This window comes from Oryza brachyantha, chromosome 1, assembly GCF_000231095.2.
Source record: "Oryza brachyantha chromosome 1, ObraRS2, whole genome shotgun sequence".
Classification (NCBI taxonomy): Eukaryota; Viridiplantae; Streptophyta; class Magnoliopsida; order Poales; family Poaceae; genus Oryza; species Oryza brachyantha.
Genome location: NC_023163.2, coordinates 216,193 through 240,260, shown reverse-complemented (window position 1 = coordinate 240,260; position 24,068 = coordinate 216,193). Strand labels below are relative to the sequence as shown.

Here is a 24,068-nt window from a genome sequence, read left to right as displayed (position 1 = left end):
AAACGTTGCTATAGTAATTTTGTCAAGAGTAAAATATGCTGTAGTGCTACAGTGTTTTGAACGATGGCATATAAGCTGTGTCACAGTATCAACTACAGCTGATCTGGATCCGAATGATGATGAAGAGTGATGGTGAAGAGTGATGGTTTGGTTTAAACGAGATATATATATATATATATATATATATATATATATATATATATATATATATATATGTGAATAAACAATTGGGAATACCACTTTTTTTATATATATAGCGATCTAAAAACTAAAACTAAAAAATAAACTTTGATATAAAAATCATAAAATCAACTCTAAATTTAAATTTAAATTTAAGGTTAATAGGATGCTGGGTGACATCCTTAATGGATTGGGCTACGATGTTCGTCTAAGGCGATCCAGTTGATGATGGGCCGAGAGTGGGCGTCCTCCAGAATCTTCTTCTTCATCCGCCTCTACTCTAACTCATCTTCCTCCTCTCCGTCGGCCGGCCGCCGCGCACACGGAAGGACGCCAGGCAGGCAGATCGCCCTTAATGTCTTCCTCCGCCTTGAGGGCGGCCGCGCACAAGGCGGCTCGCAAGCAGGCGGTCTCCTTGACGGACGCCGCCGCGTCCCGAATTCGCCAGCTCCTCACCCTCCGCCACAAGCCCTACCTGCGCCTCGGCGTCAAGGCACGCGGCTGCAACGGCCTCTCCTACACCCTCAACTACGCCGGTAATTTCTATCCACATGTTACTTACTAGTGTGTCGCTAAATGCTCCAATTTCTGAATCGCTTCTTCATTCCAGCCCCAGGAAACTAGTGCCATGAAATACGTACTATGATTTGGTCAATATCACAGAAACCTTGCCACTGTTTCCAGTATTTGCATACAATACATACATTACTATTGGCTACACCATGCTATATTATTGATGCTTCTAAGCCTACCATCCCCTGTTGCTACTTAGGTTTCCACATCACAAATGGAACTATCTTCACCTTACGTACATACCACGTATATTGCTGTAAAACAAAGGCCTATCTTCTGTCGGATGATTCATTCCATTTTGAGGTCATAAATGTTACTACTTCATACCAACCCGGTTGATTTTTACATCATCATGTCCAATTTATATTCATGTCTATCCTCCATGCATTGTTGGTAGTAACAATTTGCACATCCAATGTTAACATTTGTATTGAGTTACTCTGTCAAACATTGGCCATGCAATGCCAGCGGATCGATTGTACTTTCCCCACTCATTACTGGGTATCTTCCTTTTAGGGGACTGAAAAAGAATCATCTCTGCTGTACAGTGGAGATTTAATTATCTGTCACATTTCCTCCCACTGCTTCTTCTATGATCGATCTCTATCCCTGCTAAAGAGCAATATCTGCTTATTCAGATGACAAAGGCAAGTTTGACGAGGTTGTCGAAGACAAAGGGGTTAAAGTACTAATTTACCCCAAGGCTCTGATGCATGTGATTGGCACCAAGATGGATTATGTTGATGACACACTAAGGTGTGGTTTTTGGTGCAGAACGTTTCCTCCCCCCTCTACTTACCTCCTTTGATTAACTTACAGAGGCTTCTCCTGTAGGTCTGAGTTTGTGTTCATAAATCCAAATTCCAAAGGGGAGTGCGGTTGTGGTGAATCTTTCATGACTACAAGCAGCAAGGGATCTACATCTTGAATAGCTCTGTGCTAGTGTGTGAGTTAAACAGAGCAAAATATGCAGAGGCTTCAGCTACTAGTATTCTGCTTTACGGCTTATTGCGTTGGAAGAACATAGCAGTAGCATAACAGTGGTTGTAATAGATGCAGCAAATCAAACTGTACGAACTCACCCCAACTGTCTTCCTACATGGGGGTCATGTGTTCATGGCTTTTATTGTTTGTTGAAACTTGAAACTCGATTAATGAAACAAACGAACCATGTTTTGTTCAGACACATCTGACATACTCATTGTGAAGTGGAGACAAGCAAGTTCAAGGAGCTAGATCTGTGATTTGTGGATGTCACATATTGGGCAGGTCTCAGCTCTGGCTATTTGACTGCTGTAGGAGCCAGTGTGCCTGAGCAAAGACCAAATTCTTAAGAAAGCAGAGACATACAGACCAGACAAAAGAAGAAGAATCAGATACTGAGATCCTCCAGTCAAGTCTTATAGTGTTGATCAGTTTGATGAGTAGTACAGGTTTGTGTGTTGGATCTGTTGTAGCTAGCTAGATGAGCTGACATTGTAGCTAGTGTGAATCTGTGATGGATTAGTTCAGTTTCCTCTGAAATTGGGTGGAGGCCAAACTCCATTCTCGTTGGTGACGTACGACGTGCAAGACAGGGGCACCAGGCAGAGTCCTCTACTTCGCAGGTCAAGCTTTGCTGCTGCTTCCCCTCCATTTGATGCTCCCTTCTAATTATTTCCATTAATCAACACCAAGCATACATGACAGGTTAGTTATCAGAGTTATAATTTCTCTTCTGAAACAAACAGAAAAGTTTTTTTTACCCGTTGTTGTGCTGCCCTGCAGGCTTTCTTGCTGTTCTTGGATGATCTCAGGTATGGACCGCTCAAAGTCTGCTTACATTGCAATTTGCAAAAAACAGCGTAGGGACAATGGTCAGCTCAGACTGAATATTATTTCACTGTAAGTATAAGTACATGTAAATGGGCTTTGTTACATACCTCAACTTGGTCCTGAAGAAACTTTATGTAACCGATGGCCTCCATGAGTACCGAAGCGGTATCAGTCTGCATCTCATCACTGTTAAGTCGAATTCCATGAATATAATTAGAGAAATTGATAGATGGATTCGTTGAATTTTTTTTACATACCTTACCAAAGGGTGAGACCAGTTGCTGAAGAGCGGAAATTCTATCCCCTAGTTTCTCTTTCCTTACCTAATAAGTTGAACGACATGCATTACCATTAAGTTTCCATGCAATCTTTGACTCGAGCAGAATATATACAGACCTTGAATGAAGGGATGAGGGCAGAGGAGGAGCGTGACTCCAGCCGGGGCTTCTTTGACGATGACGGCAGCTCTGTTGATGATCTGCGCTCTGTTGAACTCCCATGGCAGCCACTTCTCCCTTTAGCTGCTGTTGCTGCTGCGTTGGTATTCCTCTTCATCTGCACCATGTGTAGGTACAAAAATTGACCTGCTTGTTAAATTACTTACGTATTGAGCTTCCAAGAAATTAATATATATAGTTTCATCACTGCAAATGATATAATCAACTGTTGAAAATGATATAACCAGCTGGTACTGAATTCCAGTCCAGGATGCATGTTCATTGTAGTACCAGTACTTTTGGGGGGTAAAAAGATGACGCATGTCACCCTTAAAGCTGCATATATGCTGAAAAAAAGGCTGTACTTTCTGGAAATGGACCGGGCCTAGCGTTGTTCAGCATCAGGCAGGCCGGGAAAGCAAATTACCTATCTATCTAGCTTGCTACTGTTTCAGAGGCATGTGTCACCTAAGCTTGCTGCATATTTGCTTATGATGTCCCCAGTTTATTATAGACAAAACGGTCCTACAATTAACAACTCACAGGCTTTTGGCAAACACACATGTTCTATTGTTTTCTACCCTGCACTAGACATGCTGATCGATCTCTTATCACGTAGGAGTACACGTTAGCTAGCTAGCTTGCTGAAAGTATATCTAGGAGATTTCTGAATCAGGGCAAATGTATATATGTATGATCTACTAGCTAGCTATCTTACAGGTATGCATGACTGGCACACTCCTGAATATACTTCAAACTGATATTCCAATACTAATTCATGCATTTTATCCCGTCAATTCTAATTGATTTATTCATATATTTGACCATTCGAAGATAAGAGAGATCCATCAAAATCTGATAGAGACAATAGCTAACTACAATATCGTCATGTCTGATTTAAAAATGAATGATTCAACTGGCTTGTTCGCCATGCAGGAGCGAAGTAATGGAATGGCCATCTTTGCATGCTACAAGATTTTCTCTAGTATGTAAGTACAGGCTGAAAATACATTCATATGCTTAATTTGGTTACATCATCATTTATAATCAGTTTCAGCTTACAAGTAATTAAACGGCTACAGTAGTAACTGTCATCACATATAATCAAAAAGGTACTAATTAATACTGCTCCACATACAGTGTAATATAATAATATAATAATTGAAATTATAAGCTACCTTGCTGGATCAATTAGTCTAAGTACTGCATTGTATGTTGTGACTGACCTGCAGGGTGTGGATGTCGTCCATGGATGGTCCTTGAATTAGATGAGCAGGAGGGCCATAGGTCCAGGGCACATGCTCATCTCTCATGCCGCTATGGCCGACCACTGAAGCCGCAGCAGCCTGCCTCTTGCACGAGATCGATGTTGCTAACATCGTTTCCGGCAACGCATCGCCGGCACCTGCCGGCTTGTGCAGTCGCGAGACGTTGATGCTTGGGAGCACGGCGCCGTCCAAATTAGCGGCCAGCTGATGCATATCGGTGTAGATCGTCGTCGTCGTGGTGCCGTATGACGACGTTGAGCTGAGGGATTGATCGGTACGTCGTCGTAGCTCCTCCTCCTTCATCACATTGTTCATGGACGTTGCAGTAGTATGATCTGCTGCCACAGCGTAGCTGCTCCATTGGAACCCTAGCTCCTGCATCATCAACACCGTGCTGAGCTGAGCCTGAGGGGGGTTCAAGGTCGGAGCAGAAGCTAGCTGACTGTAATGGTGGCCTTGAACTGAGAGGAGTGACTCAAGCTCAGGTGAGTTCAGCTGGTCACTGCAGTTTCAGCAAGAATTAAAATGATAAGCATGGATAATCTACCACAGTATTATATATATGGCATTAATTGATGATGCATGGCGAAAGGGACAATTAGAAGAAATGTGCACGGCAACTTTTTGGAGGAAACCAACAAATTAATAAGCCTGACTAGCTAGATCCATACTGCCAAATGCACATATCATTCCTGAACGTTCCTTTTACCATTGTTTCCTCTGAAGTTGTCATTAGCCCAGAATCTCACAAGGAACAAGGAGGTAGCAAACAAGCACTCAGAGAGAAAAACCCAAATCCTAGGAATCTATATCCGGGTAGATGCATATGTACACAGTACAATACAAACTCAAACGACATAGCCTTCATTTCCTTTTCAGAGTGAACATCATATATGCATGAAAAACACAAAAGATAAATAAACTATAGATAGATATTGAGCAATATATAAATAAAGCTAGCTTACAGCACTAGGGGCTGGCTCCATTGGGGATTTAATCCAAAGGCTTGGAGAGCAGGAGCAAATGGCATGGAAGGCCATGGGAGGTCATCTTGCAAGAGATGATCACAGAGGCTGGAGGAGGACGAGGAGGAGGCCATCATGATGATACTAAAAGGGCTATAATGATGATGATCTTTTTATTTGATGTTTCTTCCAAGATAGGAAGAAAAGCTAGGCCACACACGCACACGTTGACACATATGCATGGTACACTTTCTACTCAATGAGCTGAGCTTTTAGAATCCCTCAACAACATGCATGTGTAAAAGGAGAGGAGAAGTATACTATTGAGAGTGATGAGAAAGTAATGGATCCAGGTGCCCATAAGGTAAGGCTTCTTCGCCACTTTCCCTCTTTTTATATTGGCTGGTAACTTTGTTCCCATGCCAATGCCATGCATCCTTCCAAAGGCATCTCAGTATCTCACTGCATATGCATCTCTCTCTCTCTCCAGGAGTTATCATGCATCGTCTTATGTAAGATTTCTGTCTTTAGATCCATCTGAGCGTTTGCATGCAGACATGCATGATTAATCCTCCAGCATCTCCGCTTGTTACAGTACAATAATATGCTGCACATTAATTAACTGTCGTTGCCCTTTGATCAAATGCTGAAAACTGCAAGCTTGCAGCTAAAAGTAAAGCAATTATTCATCCTGGCATCTATAACCTGTACATCTAACGATCAACATCCGTGACAGGTTGATGCAGATGTCAAAACATCCGTGACAGGTTGATGCAGATGTCAAGTCGTTCATTCATATGTGTTATGTTACATAAAGGCCGGCCGCCTGGATCAAAATGGACTAGCCCTAAACTTAAAATGAACCATATATGTACATGCTACGTACGCGGGCTCATTCATGTATGCAGTTAAGCTAAAAAGACTACTCTAGTCAAGCTAACTGGTAAGATATGAGATCCTCGTCTTTTCGCTTTTGCTCTTGCTTATAATCCAAAATTTAAATTTTTAGGCTTAAACTTAAATTTAAAGTTGAACATGTTGTTTTAACTTTTTCCTAAAAAAATATGAAAAGATGACCCCCCCCATGCCTTTGATCATGTAGCAATCAAAATAGGATATGCAAATAAATGAGAGTAGATCGATCAGTGTGACATTAGCGAGATATCATCTCTTTGGGGCTTTCAAATATAATCCAGAGTAATTACATTATTAGACAGGTTTGGTTTAGAATAAAATTTTTCTCTACCAAAATTTTAGCAACCTCACTAATACATACAATAGGTATATATGTTTGCTTTGCTGTTCATTATTGTACGCACCCATTCAAATTCTATATAATCAAATTTGACTACCCAAATTTTGGGTGGGCAAAAATGGGCTCCATACCAAACATGTCAGTGTTATGGTAGACAGCAGCTGGGTCCAGCGATGGATTATATATATATTTGATCTGTATAGTTGCTTTTGAAATAAAGGGACGAGAGAGACCAGTTCCGGCCCTTTTCCTTCTCAGAGGAGGAGGAGCACTTTGTGGTCTCGGTAATTGTGTCATTGTGATTGTGATGTCGTACTAGACACTAGTATTAGTATAGGAGTATGCTTGGGCATGGCAATGGCACTGGCAGGCAGCAACGCAAGAGCCACCCTAATTAGCTTATGGTCTTTAGTCCATAAGATATGCCACACACTTTCTAACCTATTGTGAGCTGAGTCCAACAAATAAATTTACATGGTTTTTACATCTCATATAATTTATAATCTCCATCTAAAACACGTTTGAGACACTGGAGCTAGCTTCGTGAAACTCCTGTTTGCACATCCACATCAGCTTTGGTAAGCTATGATAAATGTCACTAATTTAGGCATGGCCTAATTAAGGGTGCAGCTGAGAGTTAAAGTTGGTCTCAGCAGCTGCAGCAGCTGGTCCTAGCTTCCTTCTCAGCTGGGTTCTCAGCTGGCCCTAACATGTCAAGAACAAATTAAAACTGGAGAATAGCACTATGCATGCTTCAAACACATCACTGCCTGTCCTCCCAGCTACACCTCGAGAAAACATGCATGTAGCCAATATATAAATCAAGCTAGTAGCTAGTGATTAATATATATAATACTCTCATCAACGATCCATTCATGCATGTCATGTCATAATTTCATTGGAGAAATACCGGCCAATGCATGAGCAAACTAGATCGAGATCAACACTCATCTGCTGCAGCTGCGTGCATCAGTATATATGTATGGGCAGATGCTATATCATATATATGTATGTAACCTGTTACACTGTGCAGCTAGCTAGCATCTGATCTCTCTCTGTAGTAATCTCTATCCACAAAAAAACAATATGGTTTGCTTTAGATTAAAACTATATATATACGCAATGATCGATCTGTATACCCACAATACGTTAGTATTATATCAGAATATCACATGACGATACGTGGCAATTAAGATATATATATAGTATGTATGTACATCGATCACATCGGTATATAAAAAGGAGAGATCATATAGAAAGATATATATAAAGATGAGCAAGGCATGAGCCATGCATGATGCCTGCCTGCCTGCCTTAAAGAAAATGAAAGGTAATACTATAGAAGAAAGGCATCGGGAGAAAGGAAAGTGAAAATAAAGAGAAAAAGGCAAACAATAAAAAGGTAAGGAAATGTACTCGATCACCTCCAAAAGTTCCATCAAATATATAGTGCGATGGACCTGCCTGCATGCTACCTAGCTTTATATATTGCGCATCTAATCGATCACTTCTTTTCCAAAAGCCCAACTAGCTTAATTAGCTCTATATCTCTCTCTCACACACACTCACAAATTCACAATCTCTACATCTATCTATCTATCTATTAATTAATAATTAATAATTATATATATATATATATAGAGAGAGAGAACTCTGGTTGCTGCTTATGACTATCTAGATCGATCGATGATGCATCAGTAGTAAACTGCTTAAGCACTAAAGCAATGAAAACATGTGTATGCATATATTTTGCTGCCATGATGATTACCAACTTTGCAAGCAGTACCCTTATACCTTCCACCCCATCATGGCCTAATCATGGTGTTTTGCTTTCTTTCAAGGTCGTCTCTTCTTCCCTAAAAGGAACTAAGAATATATATGATGCATGCATATGTAGTCAACCCTCTCTTAGCGACGTCATTAGTTTTCTCACACAATCAAATCAATTAGTACGAGGCTATCAGAACTATTATTTCAGCATCAAAACCTCATTAAGTATGTAGGACATGCCATTGGAAAAATCAATGTTATTTTGGCTTATTCCATTCGTGTTATATTTCTACATCCAAACAAGAAGTTAGATGATCCTATCTATACAGACCAAACAGCAAATTAAATGGCCACATCAAACAAAACGTGAATGGCCATATCTCATCTATCCGTGAAAAATAATTTTTCTATGCGTCCTATGTGAAAATGGATTTTCATGAGTGAGTGCCCAAGACATCCGCATGAAAAAAAAAATGATTTTTTCACGAGCGACAATCGAAATCTCGACCATCTGAAAACTGCTAGATTTTCATATACACTTTCAAAATCGTTTTGATCGTCTGGATAAATGATAGGTAACTAGGATAAGGGCCCGCTTAGTTTCCAAAATTCTTTTTCCCAAAATATCAAATCGAACCTTTGAACACCTAAATAGAGCCTTAAATATAGATAAAACTAACTACACAGTTAGGAAGAATCGTGAGACGAATCTTTTAAGCCTAAATATTCAGTTAGACATTCGATATGACACTTAATTTTTTTTTCTGCAGCGGAGCATAATTAACGAGACGAAGGAATCTTCTCCGTAGAACAGTGAACAGTGAGAAAACACTGCATGGAGTTAATAAATGGGCACATGCAGGAGTGCGGTGGGAAATTAAGGACTTGTTTAGCTTCCAATTTTTTTTTCTAAAATCATCACATCAAATTTTTGGATAACTAAATAAAGCATTAAACATAGATGAGCCAAAAAATTAATTGCACAGTTATGGAAGAAATCTTGACACGAATCTTTTGAGCCTAATTAGCCCATGATTAGTCATAAGTGCTACAGTAACCAACATGTGCTAATGACGGATTAATTAGGCTCAAAAGATTCGTCTCGCGGTTTCTAGGCTAGCCATGAAATTCGTTTTTTCATTCGTGTCCAAAAATCCCTTCCGACCTCCGATCAAACATTTAATATAACACTTCTCCTAAAAATTTTCTCAATCTAAACACCACCTAAAAACCTAAAAAGACAAGGGCCGACCGGAGGGTCCTTTGCTCCTGTGTGTCCTCTCATCTAAAGCTGCTGATTGACAACAAGACAAATGGGGGCCCGGAGGGAATATATGCTCACTTTTTTCATTTGCAATTTGTGACTCCAAATCCAATCCATCCCGGCCTCCCTCTCATTAATTGTTGTTTAATTATGTGCATACTTGTAATATTAATTAATAGTCTAATTAATTTATGTCGATATATATACATACAGATACGCAGGTGATAAGGTGCTTAATTAACTTTTTTCTTACAAAGGTTAGTACAGAATAGGATTGGTTAAAATTTTATAGCTTTTAAGCTAAAATATATAAAATTCTGAGTTGAATTGTGAAAAATATAATGTGTGTTGGGAGGCAGGCAAGCATATATAGGCACCGACCAACAAGGCATATATATATATACACACACGCAAGCTTTCTAGCACTGCAGGCAGGCTCAATTATATGAACCCTGCAGTATGGTGGTCCACGCGTTTGCATGATCCATCATATATGATTTTTCTCTCTCTGTTTTCTTTATTAAAAATCTTGCCTTTTGTGCATGTACTGAAAATAAACGATTTTGTGTTAATTCATACTTAGCACCTTGATTTTTCAATGATGGCAATACGTGTACATAATTTCGAAAACCAGTGCACAATCAAATTACTCAGAAAATGCATAAATTCTGCCAACTGAGGCCCTAAACCATACATGTTCTCATCACGCGCGCGCAGTGAGAGAGAGTCATGGGCCTGGAATTAATTAACACGAGAGGCCTACAATTAGCCCAACAGGCAAGATGGGCTTCTATCTACCCCAGTATGCATGCCTGATGAGATCCCCTCGCCAATTGGCATGGCTTTGTTAACTAAATCAGCCATGCCAAAACATTTTGGTGTTATCAGATTTTGATAAAGCCAGACACATTTGGTTTTGATAGTGTTTTTAAGAGTGGAGGCTTCCTAAATTACCAATCTCTTTTTTCATGGATCACCGTGGCGAAATGCCTACCTGAATATATTGCTTCAACCAGACAAACCCATGGCAAGCTTCAGCTGCGCAAGCGCGGTGGTCCGTGGTTAAAAGAAAAATATATGGAGAGAGGGGAGTGTCACAAGCTCCCAGAGAGTAAAACAAAAGAAGGGAGAAAATAATGTTCTTCACATGCAAGAAGACCACGAAGCCAAAAACTAAAACAACTGGTGCTTGGCAACATCCACTTCATATGATTGAGATTGTCTAAGGCCAGCAACAAGAAGTAATCAATTGAGGTGTGGTTTGTGTCAAAAGTGTGCTAACACCCTTTAGGTGATGGAAAGCCCCAAAGGAAGGAGGAAGACACTGAAGGTTCCAGCCAAAGGCCGCAGTGGTGGAACCAACGCCATCTGTATAGCCCAGACGACTACGTGCGTGTGTTAGCGATGTATAATATTTTTACATGTGTTGTGATATAAATACATCAGTGATAGAGCTGCACTAAAAGGCCCCCTGCATCATGTCATCTTCAATCAGGCTATACCAATTTGTTATCCCCTTTGAGAGATACGTACCCAAGCGAAGAGAATGAAGAAGGCCAGGAACAGAGCATCGGACAGAAGGCAGATGAAGCATCAACAGAACTAGAAGAGATGAAAACCACCGGCAAAGCATAAGGCCAAGGCCCAAGCAACCTGCAAACCCACTTTAATGAGATGGTCAATGAACATGTTAAGAGTAAGAGAGTGGGTTTAGAGTGTTGGGTGGTAAGTGACAGACAGATCAAGACAAAGATGGTTGATTTGAGGCTAAGAACACTGGTGAATTGATTCTAACCATAGAGTTAGACGGGATTGACACAGGAATGAGAAAAATGGCAAGAAATTGAGTTTTAAAATTTAAAATTTGGCTTCTAAGCAGATGATGAATTGACAACCAGGGAATAGGTATCCGAGTGTGCTTCAACTTAACGTAGGGTTACCTAAGGTCTTGTCCTATATACCAAAATTTGACATCCTCAATTTTTGGTAATTACATTCGTGTCATCCATTTTCCATTACTGGTAACATATAACCTCACCAGCACGACAACTGCATGGGTCACTATCCCCTAATGACCTCCTGCCTAGCTCACCCGGCCGTTTAATTCAAGAATCAATGCCCTTTTCCTCTTCTTTTTACAAAAATTATATAAGTACAATTTGTGCGTTCCAAATTAATTGGTCCTTATACAAGATCAATTAATTCTTGCATGACAGTGAAAGTTCGTGCTAGCTAGTAGGTTCCTTCAAAATTTATTGCAGCTTGACGTATTACCACCTTTTTCCTTCAATCTCAAATGAATTTATTGCTTCTTAGTTTCTCTCTCGATCGTTCCTCCTTTCTATAGAACTCTATTGAATATTTATTCTTATGGCTCTAATTGAAAAAAAGAGAATGAGCTAAGTGGACACAAGGGCATATGCAAGGGAATTATATATGTACATTTAGTTAGGCCATATTCACGTGGTCATTTATAACCGTCATATTACTTATAGTCTATTTTACTGTCAATAAACTATTTAATATTATATATATATATATAGCTAAGATCAATTATAAATAAAATTTTCAATATTTATTATCTACCAGCTTTAAAACCGAGTCACCCTCGTCGATTTTGCCTCTGAGCGCGAGCTCTCACCATCACCTCACGAGACGACAGGACGGCCATCTGCGAGCTGAGCCAATGATTTTTTTGTTTTTTGCATTGTTGTTGTCTCCCGGTGTTGTTCGTGCCCTTACGACTCACTCACTAACTATAATTAGTGTTAACTAAGTTTTATATTATAAAATATTCTAATTATTTTTAGTTTATATAGATACTAATATATTTAACTATATATTTAATATATATTAATCTATAAATAAATCTGGATAGGACGTAAAATCGAGGGAGTACTATGTAATTTGCCATACCACATAATCTCAAAATCCCTAGCTTAACCGTCAGATCGATCCTTGTATATGGCACACATTATCTATGATCGACTGCATTAATTCCGTTAGTATTAGGATGTTTTTTTTTTCTTTTTACGAAGAAACTAGCATGTTGTTCATGTTTTTAATCCATTTGTAAGAAATTTTCACATATTTTATTTTTTAAAAAAGTAACACCTATAGAAAAAATTTCAGCTCAATTTCTTCTACAGATTCTCGTGGCAAGGAACGCTGTTTCATCTAGTTGTGTAAACTTTTATCTTTAATTTGGTGGTACAATCAAAATATAGTATGCTATTCTTTCAAAGGTACACAATCTAAACCTATAAGCTTTCGGCGTTATAGAGCCAATTATATATGCCTTATATATAAATCCTTGTGGGGATTAAAGGATTCCATTGAGGTACAATTAATCTGTCTACTAGCTAGGCAGCAAAGCGGCCGGTCAATAATAAATTAAAATACAAGAGAGAAAAGTAATGAGCTAGGAAATTGATGTGTGTGTATAAATATATAGGACATATATATATACACACACAGAGGAGAATTAAGGTAGAAGAGGCAATATAGGCTCCCATCGTTTTACTTTTTAGAGAAATAAGTGAAAACGTGTTTTTGCAAATGAAAAATAATTTGCAGGTAAAATTTTTATATGCATATCCATAACGATTCAAAAGCGAAATTTATAAAACAAAATTTGATGAAAAAACTATAAAATCAAGTCTAAAATTAAGTTCTAAAATTTAAATTTTGACTTATAAACGGTTGCAAGTGTGAAACGAGCAGAAGCAGCTAGCTCGATATATAGGCAGCCTGGGGGCGAGCTTCTTGCATTGGCACGTAGAGAGAGAGAGAGAGAGAGAGGGGGGGGGGGGGGGGGAATTGAATGGTGATGGAGATCCCCGGCGAGTGCGAGTACCGGGGCGAGGCGGTGGTGGTGAGGCCGAGCCAGCCCACGCCGCGCCACTCCCTCTACCTCTCCAACCTCGACGACCAGCGCTTCCTCCGCTTCTCCATCAAGTACCTCTACGTCTTCCCGCCCCTCGCCGCCGTCGCACCCGAGACACTCAGGTGGGCGCTCGCCAGGGCCCTCGTCGACTACTACCCACTCGCCGGCAGGCTCAGGCCCTCCGCCGAGGACGACGGCAAGCTGGTGGTCGATTGCAATGCCGAGGGCGCGCTCTTCGCCGAGGCCTTCCTGCCGGGCCTCACCGCCGGTGACTTCCTCCGGGGCAGCGCCAAGCCGCACAAGTCATGGAGGAAGCTGCTGTACAGAGTCCACGCCACCAGCTTCGTCGACGTGCCGCCGCTCGTCGTCCAGGTTAATTCCTTTCTATCTTTCTAATTCTTCCTTTGCTATCCACGGTTCTAGAACTATTCTTTTTTTTTTCTCAAAGAACTCTCCTCGCTCCATTCCATCCAATAATCCGATGAACAATTTGCATGTTTCAAACACGTACGCTAGCTGGGTGATTAATTAAATTGGGCAACTTAATTTTCTTCCAAACAAAAATGAATTGGGCAACAAGCTGTAGATGCTGTCACACTTTTGCTTTAAGATTGGTGTCCCATGCATGCATCTAGTGCTGGTTGAGCTAGCTGTCGTACGATGTATGGAGTGGTAACTAAGGTAGGGAATTATTGATGGTATAATCATTAAGCAGCCCACACCCACCCAATTGGTAGCTCCACTCCACTATCTGCTTCTTGTCTCCATCCGTTTGTTGATGATGAGCTAGTATTGATATATATCCCTCCCTCTCACCCTAAAGAAAGGGGAACTAATGGAGATGTCATTCAGACTAATAAAGTCTGCTTGCTAGCTGTTATTAATTAATCTACTACTACTATATGTAATCAGTTTGCTTTGTGACCACCACCAAATTATTCAGCAAGCTGGAGATTATATTAATAATTAGCTGCTGGTACGTAGATATTGCTTGATTAAAGAGAACTGGATAGCTAGTCTGTATCGTGCATAGATATATATGTGTATATATATGTAGAGGCTTGAATAATATTAATGCAAAGTGGTGGATCGGATGGCCTGGCCATTGTTAAAGTTAGCAGCGGAAAAGAAAGAAAGGAAAGGGTGAGGATAGATAGATAGATAGTGTTAGGAGATCGGCTTTTTCTTTGTGAAAAGAAAGGCAGGCATGCAGTGCAGTCCTCCATGATCTTTTTATACCAGCTACCAGATCTCTTAGACCTAGAGGAGCCTTTTAGGCATATGGGATGATCATCATGCCTACATAGCATGTATCTCAATCTGTCCATCCACATTTCTCTGTCACCATTCCACTAACCTAGCAAGCTTAATTTCTTAGCTAGATTAATTGAGTTCAAGCCAATTTATGTGCTGTCTTCGTCTTAAAATATATTTTAGTCGTTTCATGTTATAAAACTTTTAGTTCGCCTAAATTTATTTATGTATCAATATGTGTATGTCTTGTATATGTATCTAAATTTATTGCCACATATATAAATCTAGATAAAGCCAAAATATCTTATAATGTATAATAGAGGGAATAAGTATTTCTAAATTGATGAGTACAAATTAGGTCAAGAAGAAAAATCTATGATACCTATAAATAAAAAATGGTGGGGTGTGAGATAGATAGAGGTAAAATTGAAAAGTTTTTAAATGGGAAGTGTTTGCAGGAACAAGTCGTATCATAAATAACACTACACGTGTTTATATTTTGGTACAAAATTAAATGCTTACATTTTATGATAAAAGAGGGCATCAAGATGCGAGTATCATTTATACATGCATGCACGAACACTTTATTAGACGATCGATTTGCCAATTTGTTCGATTCCTATACATATGTATGATGCTTGCTCCTTATTCCTTAGTGATTCACAGTATAATGTTTGCTAGCTAGCTCGATTGGTGATTAGTGAAAAGAAGAGAGAATGGGATCTTGATTGGTGATTAGTGAAAAGAAGAGAGATGAACTGGCCCCTCGCTCAAAAGTATAGCTAGGTACTCTCTCCGATTTATTTGTTTGACGTTCTTTTGACTTCTTGATTTATGTTTGATCATTTGTCTTATTTAAAAAAATTATATAATTATTAAATATTTTATTATGATTTGATTTTTTTACTAAAGTAAATTTAAGTATGATTTTTAATTTTGTATATTTTGACAAAATTTTCAAATAATACGAAAGGTCAAACATAAATTAAAAAGTTAACGACGTCAAATGAACCAACCGGAGGGTGTAATAAGTAACTAATGTTCAGCAGTTTCAAAAACCTTGTGATGCAACGCCGCTCTATAAATAAAATTTAGCTTTCCTTTTTGAGTATGCTAGCTATCTGTGTGGATGCCTGTGTGCATTAATTCATTTTGAAAATTCTATTCATTGAGTGAAGCTTTATAAAAGGCTCCACCAACTAATAGTGTATGATTAATTATATATTTATATTAGCAAAATGTACTAATGCTAGCTAGCCCCTAGCATACTATTAGCAGAGCCAGGCAGCTATAGCAAAGCAGACAATGGATTGATTGAAGAAGGTACATTGGAGATCGATAGGGACAATGGTAGTATGTTGAGGTAATAAGCCTTTAATGTAAAATTTTGAAATCCAAGTACCTGGTATACCTCAAGAGAGATAGTAGTATCATTTTAAATAGAGTACGTAGAAAAGCCATAAGATTAATTTATTTTAAACTCGGTCGTCGATCCTAGAGAGAGATTGAGAGATAGAATTACACTTTTGCTATTGATCAAATGTTTGATATTTTTTCTTCTGTCAAATATGCGCGCAATGCATCAGGGACTAGGGGAGGACGTGCATGAGATTTTTAACTTGTGTGCATGCCTTCATATTATCATCCAACAGCAGTAACTTGATTTCTTCCTTTTTAAGAAATTATCTAATAGCAGTAATTGGATTTAATCGATTGAATTAAAATTTTTAAATATTTGATCAGCAGAATTAACCTGCAGAGGGAGTGGGCTAATGTATGATGCGACGCAGGTGACGCAGCTGGGATGCGGCGGAATGGTTTTGTGTACGGCCATCAGCCACTGTCTCTGCGACGGCATCGCCACCGCCAACTTCCTCCACGCCTGGGCTCGCGCCGCCGCCCACCTCGACCTCCCCCTCGTCCACCACGACCGCTGCGCCCTGCGCCCGCGCTGCCCCCCGCGCGTCGCCTTCACCCACCCGGAGTACAGCGTCAGCACCAGCACCACCGCCGGCTGCCACCCCCACCCCCACCCGCTGCTCCCCGTCTCGCTCACCTTCACGGCGTCCCACCTCCGCCGCCTCAAGACCAGGGCGCCCTGCACCTCCTTCGAGGCGCTGGCGGCGCACGTCTGGCGCGCCTGGGTCATCTCCCTCGCCCCGCCGCCCGCCCTGCGCGTCAAGCTCCTCTTCTCCGTCAACGTGCGCCGCCGCCTCAGGCCGGAGCTCCCCGCCACCTACTCCGGCAACGCCTTCGTGCTGGCCTGCGCCGAGGCCACGGCGGCCGACCTGGTGGCCACGGGCGGGGTGCGCCTGGTGCAGGAGGCCAAGGGCCGCATCGACGACGACTACGTGCGGTCCACGGTGGACCTCCTGGAGGAGCGGCGCGGCGCCAAGCCCGACCTGGCGGCCACGCTCGTCATCTCGGCCTGGACGCGCCTCGGCCTGGAGGACGTCGACTTCGGCAAGGGGAGGGCGGTGCACATGGGCCCGCTCACCAGCGAGGTATACTGCGTCTTCCTGCCCGTGCTGGCCGACCCCGACGCCGTGACCGTGCTCGTCTCCCTGCCGCAGCCCGCCGCCGAGGCCTTCGAGCACCACTGCTGCCTCCTCCACGACGAACCCCTCGACAAGCAGCTGCAGCTGCAAGGATCTGACCACCTTGCTGTCGGCCATCGCCATGCCCATGACATCCTCGCCTAGCTAGCTTTAATTAATTAATTACTCCCTATCAGCTCGATCAATTTCAATTCGATCTGAATTATTTACGTACTCTGCTGTACTCATGCCTGCATGCATCAGTTAATTAATCTACCACTAATACGTACTATCAACGTACGTTCAGGTTAATCAAGATCAAATTATTCTCCAGATCGATCGTCGATCAAGCATCAGGGTATATATATATGTCTAACTTTTCTTTCCTTTACTTTACCATAATTAATTTATAACTTGCCCATCGCTGACAGCCATCCGTGGTACGCAACGATATGATGTTGATGCAACTTTTCGCAAATTTAATTAATTAACCAACTAAAGCTGAATTATTTCAAGTATTTTAACAAACTATTTTGTCTGCTACTCCGTAGCTAGCTCCAGCACCAGCTTAATTAGTATTGAGTATCTTTTGTGTCATGTCACCGACCGAAATTAACAAGGACAATTTTACAAAGTGTAGTAGTACAAAATCTTAAACGAATTAAATTAACATGTATATAATCTATTAATTAAATACTCTCTCCATCTCTAAAAATGTTTAACGCCATTGATTTTTTTATATATATTTGACTATTCATTTTATTCAATTTTTTTTATCCTAGCTGGGGCACTACTTAATTTGCTCAAGCTCCACTTCCATCTACCACTAACTCTTGTACCTTCTAAATATATTAAAATTAGTTATTTGTTGACCTTAAGATCATGATAAACAGCTGGTGGGTAGTCAAATAAGAGTGAAAAGGCTAGATTTTATATTAGCATTATTTTTCCGGATTCTCCTACAGCTACATACTCTTTAAAATCAAAGTAAGAATCCAGATCTTTTGAGGAGATCGAGATCTCAAAAAAAGTGTTACATGCTTTTCTTTAGGCTCCTCATAAAATGCTTATTCCCAAAAAAATAAAAAATAAACAGAAGGACATAGAGTACCTGGCGAATCGTAGAAAAGAAAGCGGTTTCTCTCTGTCATCGATCCAGGTACAAATTAACAAACGAATTAATGCGTACATGAATTAATGATGCATGCGCGCCACGATGATGTTGATGCAGATCGTCGTCTAGGGCATTCCCAACCCATAACACTGGATATAGTTTCTATAAACTCTCTATCATTAAAAAAATTAGTACTACACACTACTCTTCCAATGCAAATACCACTATTTCATACTTCAATTTAATGCTACTTATCTCATATGATATCTTAGATGTTGTGTAGAAACCATATGTCTCATGCAAGACATGGTTTCATTTTCTTTTCTCATTTATTCACTTACCACATCATTTTTTATCCTATGTATTAACTTATTTAATGTTATAGATCTCATCCTAATCATTGGGTTGGGAATGGCCATACCTTTACCTGTACGAGAGGCAAGATCGCGAATGATATATATGATCATTAATTACAAAGTAATAGTAGTAATATTCAGCTACAGCTGCACTGCAAACAGAGACAGATGTCATGGATCGATTACAGGAAGGAAGAAAAATATATATCGATGAGCTACCCGGCCTGTCCCTGCGTGCAACCTGACAAAAAAATGGGTACAGTCGATACTGCACGGAAAAGAAAATCGCAATCAATCTTCTTCTTTTTGGTTTTAGAAAAAGGGTGAATTGAATTGAATATATGCTTGCTAAATCGAAGCTCGTGGACTTGGATAGTGCCAATATCGATATTGTTTAGAATGATATGATAGTGGGATGTAATTAATTAAACATATGAAATCCTTGAAATCAATGAGCGAGCGTCGACAACCAAACAATGTTCAGAGTAAATAAATAAAGCCCCCACATACATTCCCTTAGCATGTTATATGGAGTATCAATCAAACCAGCAGCAACGTCAAGATGCATGATCGAGGGCAGGCGATATATCAGTGTGCATGTTAACCATGGATGAGAAACCGCACCATTGATCGAGCACAGTAAAGGCATTTCATTATCTGGCCGGACAACAGTCAGTCAGTCATTCCTTTCACATCAAACGTACATTTTTTTTTGTGCAGGATGCATCAATGATACTACTAATAAGCATACTGTAAGCATAGTCTGACTCTGACATCCATGGTGATGGTGGTGAGCAAGCAGAACAACACAAACCGCCGCTCCAGGAGCCTCTGCATTCTGCTTCCGGCAATATTGTTAAATTGTATATAACCATGAAACCTCCTACCATCAAACAAAATTTTTCATGTTGAACAAACATAATTGATTCGATCCATCAGCACTTGAACCTAACCTCATATTTGGATTGATACCAGACATTTCATTTTCGAATGGTCCCAAGAGCGAGCTTCTTCATGCCATGCACTTATTAACGTCCTCGCTTAACAACTTAAGCACTCACAAACAAGCTAGTGCATGCATTCTCTTGTCTCAATGATTAGTCCCAATGTCTAGCTTGTTTGTGGCTTAGAGTAAGGCTCGTGCCCTGCAACGAATCGAGCTCGAGCTTAGAGTAAGGCCCGTGCCCTGTAACTAGCTGAGCTCGATTAAAGTTCGAGCGTGCACAAAACGCTGGTATTTTTCTCCAGAATGTCATCCACCCATGCTCTCTCGGTTAAAATTATCAATTTTTCGACTCAGATTCAAGTCAAGGCTAATGTAGTAGTACTGCTCATATGCTAGCTAGTTTTGTAACCTTGGTAGGCAAAATTTACTACAAGCCATCGAAAAAACGTGTAATTAGCCGATGGACACCGCAAGATCGTAAATTTGCTGTAGGGCACCACAAAAATATGGTAATTAGCTGGTAGACACTCCATCCATTATTTTATTAATTTCAAAGTAAAAATGACGAGATTGCCCTCGGTGGCCAGCCCGTTATGCCGACTAGGTCTGGTCGAACAAGACCTAGTCGGTCTCGGCGCTACACCACACCCGGACCCTAGCCTATAGGACGACTGAGCAGACGGCGGTAGCAGCAACCTAGTTGCAGCGAGGGTGATGGCAAATCGACCACCGAGGGCAATCTCGTTATTTTTAAAATTTTTAACTTCGAAATTAATAAAATAATGGCTGGAGTGTCTACCTACTAATTACCGCATTTTTGGGGTGCCCTACAGCAAAATCGTGATCTTCCGGTGTCCACAGACTAATTACATGTTTTTTCGATGCTCTGTAGTAAATTTTGCCTTAAAGTAAGTAACATCAAACCCAAAGATACCTGCAGCCTTGTAGGTGTACAGATCCCAAAATATAAGCACTACTAGGTTATTTAGCAAAGATTAAGGTTGAGAAGAAAATACTATAATATCTTTTAATAATAAGGAATGGATGAGGGTGGGAGGAGAGGGGGGATGAAATAAAAAAAATCTTAAATAAAAAGTGATTGATGTGTACTGTAAATAGTGCTAAAGATGTTTATATTTTAGAATAAGGTTCAAATGCTAGAAACACTTATATTTTAGGACATAGTGAGTATACACTCCCTAGTCTCCTGCTGCTGCACCTTTCTGCCAGATTCTGATCCATCAATGTATTACAAATGTGCAAGCTCAGTCAAGCTCGAGGCTCGTCCGAGCCGAGCCCGACCCCAAGCCCAAGCCTAACTACATGCTCGAGGTCAGTCTAGATTAGATTTGAGCTCGACTCGAGTATCTACCAAGCTCAAGCCTAAGCACATAAGCTCGGCTCGTTGGCAACCCTATTTGAGTCTCTAATGCAGTGAGCTACATACACGCCAATGTTAGGATAGTCTAGTCTCTATTGCAGTAAACTATTTACACATCAATATTCTAGAGTATATAAGAATGCTTGCCATAAATACTTTTGTTCCTATAGATTTGGAGCTAGATATGCATTTCAATCATCTCAAGAAAAGACTTTGGTGAACCAAGCGCACTTTAAATCATCTCAACTTACATGTTATCACAAGATTTGAGAATATGTAGAAATTACAAAGAAACCAGACATATAAGATGGAAAAATCATAACAGAAGCTATATATCCATACCTTGTTTTTATTGGATTTTGCTGCAGCTACCATGACCTTACTAGGTTGAGCTTGACTACGACCTTACCATCTACTACTAATAAGAAAAAAAATATTCTACTATCAGTAATTAATATGGTAGTATAAATTGATATGATCTATTGGATTAAAAGAAATAAACGGTCTAGATTAGTTTTAATACCAGTAGAGAGTATTGTAGAACACATATACTAGGTTTGCTTACTTGACTAATTTTCAGCACTTAATCATTAAAATCGTCCAACATTTGCAGGTCTTTTCTGAATATCCACATGTACATGTTTTAAAAACCATGGAAATATGTACAAGAAGTGATGGCAAACTTGCTCACCTATTAGGAGTTTTCATGCCTTCCTGGTGGTTTGAAACCTTCTCAGGCATCAACTGTATCAAATTATAGAGCCCCTTTTCTTTTAACCTCTCTTCATGGGTTGGTCTTAGTTCTTATCAACAATTCAAGGCTTTGTGGACCAATATGTTCATCCTACAATTTTAATACTTGTTCAACTTTTATGTATCTACATTGTTTTCAAAATAAATGTTAAAAACATTTGAAATATTGTTCGCAATTCAAACTTCCCCTTTCTTTTGGTAGTTCCATGGTGATCCTTATTAGAGTGGCCATTCTTTGTCAATTCAGCAGCTTCCACATCCTGGATTATTGTCATGATGAGTAAGCAGAATATTTTAATATATTGTAAGTAAATAAATTAGCACCGGTCCTATTTTTACTTGGTAGTAGTAAATTGCCAGATAAATTATCCCTGTCCAAAGAAATAATCTTGTCTGGCACATCCATGCTACTGCTGTCGGGCGTACAATAGTCATAAATATCCTTGTTTTGTCTTGGAAAGTTAACATTGGCCAAAGAAGCCAGGCATTTCCATGATAGTATTCAACATATTACAAACTTCACACATTGTTCTGACTTCAGCAAATCAAGTCAGCATACATCATACAAGATAATGAAACGGCTGTAAATCTGGTTTTGAATGCATCGTTGTAAGAGTAAAGTCAATTTTACTCCCTCAACTATAGCTCAAACCTAGATATCAACCCTCGACCGGTTAAAATATCCCCCATGAGAGCAAACACAACCCTCAACTGGTTGAAAAATCTCCCACAAGATCAAACAAAACTAATTTTAATGGTTTTGACATCCTACTAATATATTTATTTGAATAAAATGGCAGCTACTTTTAACATCTTCTATTAAATTGGTTCAATATGACTGAGAACTAAAATGATTTTTGAGGGAAAAAAGATAATGTTAAAATGTTTTTTTAAAAAAAAGAGGTGTAAAATAAGGTGTTGGATAGGCGAGGGTTGATTTCTGGACCAAGATGATAGCTGAGGGTGATAAATTAGACCTCGCTCTTACTATAGCACCTTCTATAATCAAATTTAGCAATATCACGATAGACAACGTACCTAGATCCCGGTACTAGGATAATCAGCTAGAATCAAACAAAAGATAGTAGACAGATGCTCGTTGATAAAAAAGGTCACCATGGTCACAACCTACTGCTATGTTAATGTTATGAGTTTATTATTAGGCCACGAAATAGGCAATAATAATACACCGATGACAGGAGTAACGGGCAAGTGAAGGAAAGGGTCATCCTCCTGAGACTCTCTAGCTGAAATCCAACGAGTAGAAAGGAAACCAAATGGACTGATACGAGAAATTGTCAGTATCGAGGGGAATCATGGCCTGCTGCTCGTAGACCGCAACGGTAGAGGAAGCCGTAAGAAATACTAGGTTGAAAATCAAATGCGTGCTAGAGGTGGAAGAGGAAGGGGGACATGTTGTCTTACAGGTGTCGACGACGACGTCGTCGTCGGAGGCGGCTGCTGGTCGATCTTCCTCAGCGGCCTCTTCCTCTTCCCTCTCCCCTTCCCCATGTGAGTAGAGCAGGAGTGGTGGGTAGGTTTAGGGTTCTGGATGTCACGGCGGCGAAGTTGAAAGAGGCCGGCGGTGACGGGAAAACCAAACTGCAACGCAAGCCCAAAGTCTTCTTGCAATCTTTAATATACACGTGCATTACCATATGCTTATAAAATTAAAATCTTGCTTTGTAAGCTGCAAGTGGAAAAAAACAATACTAAAATACTCCATTAATAGGAGCAGAGACAAAAATAAGAGGGGAAAACATTTTTTAGGTTAAAGTTCGTTACCCGTGGGCTAAAAGTTAAGATTGGAAAATAGACTATACAAAATATCTCATAATCAACTCTAAACACTAAAATTCAAATAATAACCCTATAAGCAAACCACGATGGCTTAAATCTTATTTCCATTGAGAATAAATTTCATAGGACCTTGGGTTTAAGGGCATTGGTCTCATAAAGCCCTCTATTTAGGAGTTTGTTTCACTGTACCCCAAAATTTTGGTCATATCTTCTGTCACATAGCTCAATTACATTTTTCCAACCACTACTCAAAAGCACAAGCGCAATGTCTTTTTAATAGTCACAATGGTGCAGGAAGTTGGTTATGGACGAACTACTAGCGGTTCCATGTTGTGGGTGACAATGGGAATTTCCTTTTTACCCTGTTGATCAAAGCAGTAAAATGATAAAGGGAATGAGATAATAGAGTTCGTGGAATGCGTCATGCTATCAAGCTCTGGCTTCAAATCGACAGTCCAAAGGTTAGGTTAGGTAAAGGTAGTCATGTACATAAAAAAGCTAGGCCATATCTTGA

At 40.0% G+C, this 24,068-nt stretch overlaps 3 protein-coding genes and 1 long non-coding RNA gene across 4 annotated transcripts; 3 read left to right on the top strand and 1 right to left on the bottom strand.

Annotated features, from left to right (window-relative positions):
• Positions 1 to 448: 448 nt before the first annotated feature.
• LOC102706042 (iron-sulfur assembly protein IscA-like 3, mitochondrial) lies at positions 449 to 1,941 on the top strand. The gene is made up of 3 exons (XM_006643581.3): positions 449 to 716; positions 1,392 to 1,509; positions 1,588 to 1,941. Exons 1-3 carry the CDS (start codon positions 536 to 538, stop codon positions 1,679 to 1,681), a joined length of 393 nt encoding a protein of 130 aa, XP_006643644.1. The 5' UTR covers positions 449 to 535; the 3' UTR covers positions 1,682 to 1,941.
• Positions 1,942 to 2,004: 63 nt separating this feature from the next.
• On the bottom strand, positions 2,005 to 5,375 carry LOC102705754. Its single transcript, XM_006643580.3, has 7 exons — positions 5,239 to 5,375; positions 4,232 to 4,775; positions 2,965 to 3,123; positions 2,826 to 2,891; positions 2,676 to 2,741; positions 2,499 to 2,567; positions 2,005 to 2,402 (listed from the first exon to the last, which is right to left on the bottom strand). The coding sequence occupies exons 1-7, from the start codon at positions 5,373 to 5,375 to the stop codon at positions 2,262 to 2,264; spliced, it is 1,182 nt and encodes a 393-aa protein (XP_006643643.1). The 3' UTR covers positions 2,005 to 2,261.
• On the top strand, positions 4,446 to 6,225 carry LOC121054939. Its single transcript, XR_005812184.1, has 3 exons — positions 4,446 to 4,547; positions 4,626 to 4,758; positions 5,975 to 6,225. It is a non-coding gene; the product is annotated as an uncharacterized LOC121054939 (long non-coding RNA).
• A 7,121-nt stretch (positions 6,226 to 13,346) lies between these two features.
• LOC102714791 (alcohol acyltransferase 9) lies at positions 13,347 to 17,556 on the top strand. Its single transcript, XM_040527395.1, has 2 exons — positions 13,347 to 13,785; positions 16,458 to 17,556. Exons 1-2 carry the CDS (start codon positions 13,351 to 13,353, stop codon positions 17,367 to 17,369), a joined length of 1,347 nt encoding a protein of 448 aa, XP_040383329.1. The 5' UTR covers positions 13,347 to 13,350; the 3' UTR covers positions 17,370 to 17,556.
• Positions 17,557 to 24,068: the final 6,512 nt, after the last annotated feature.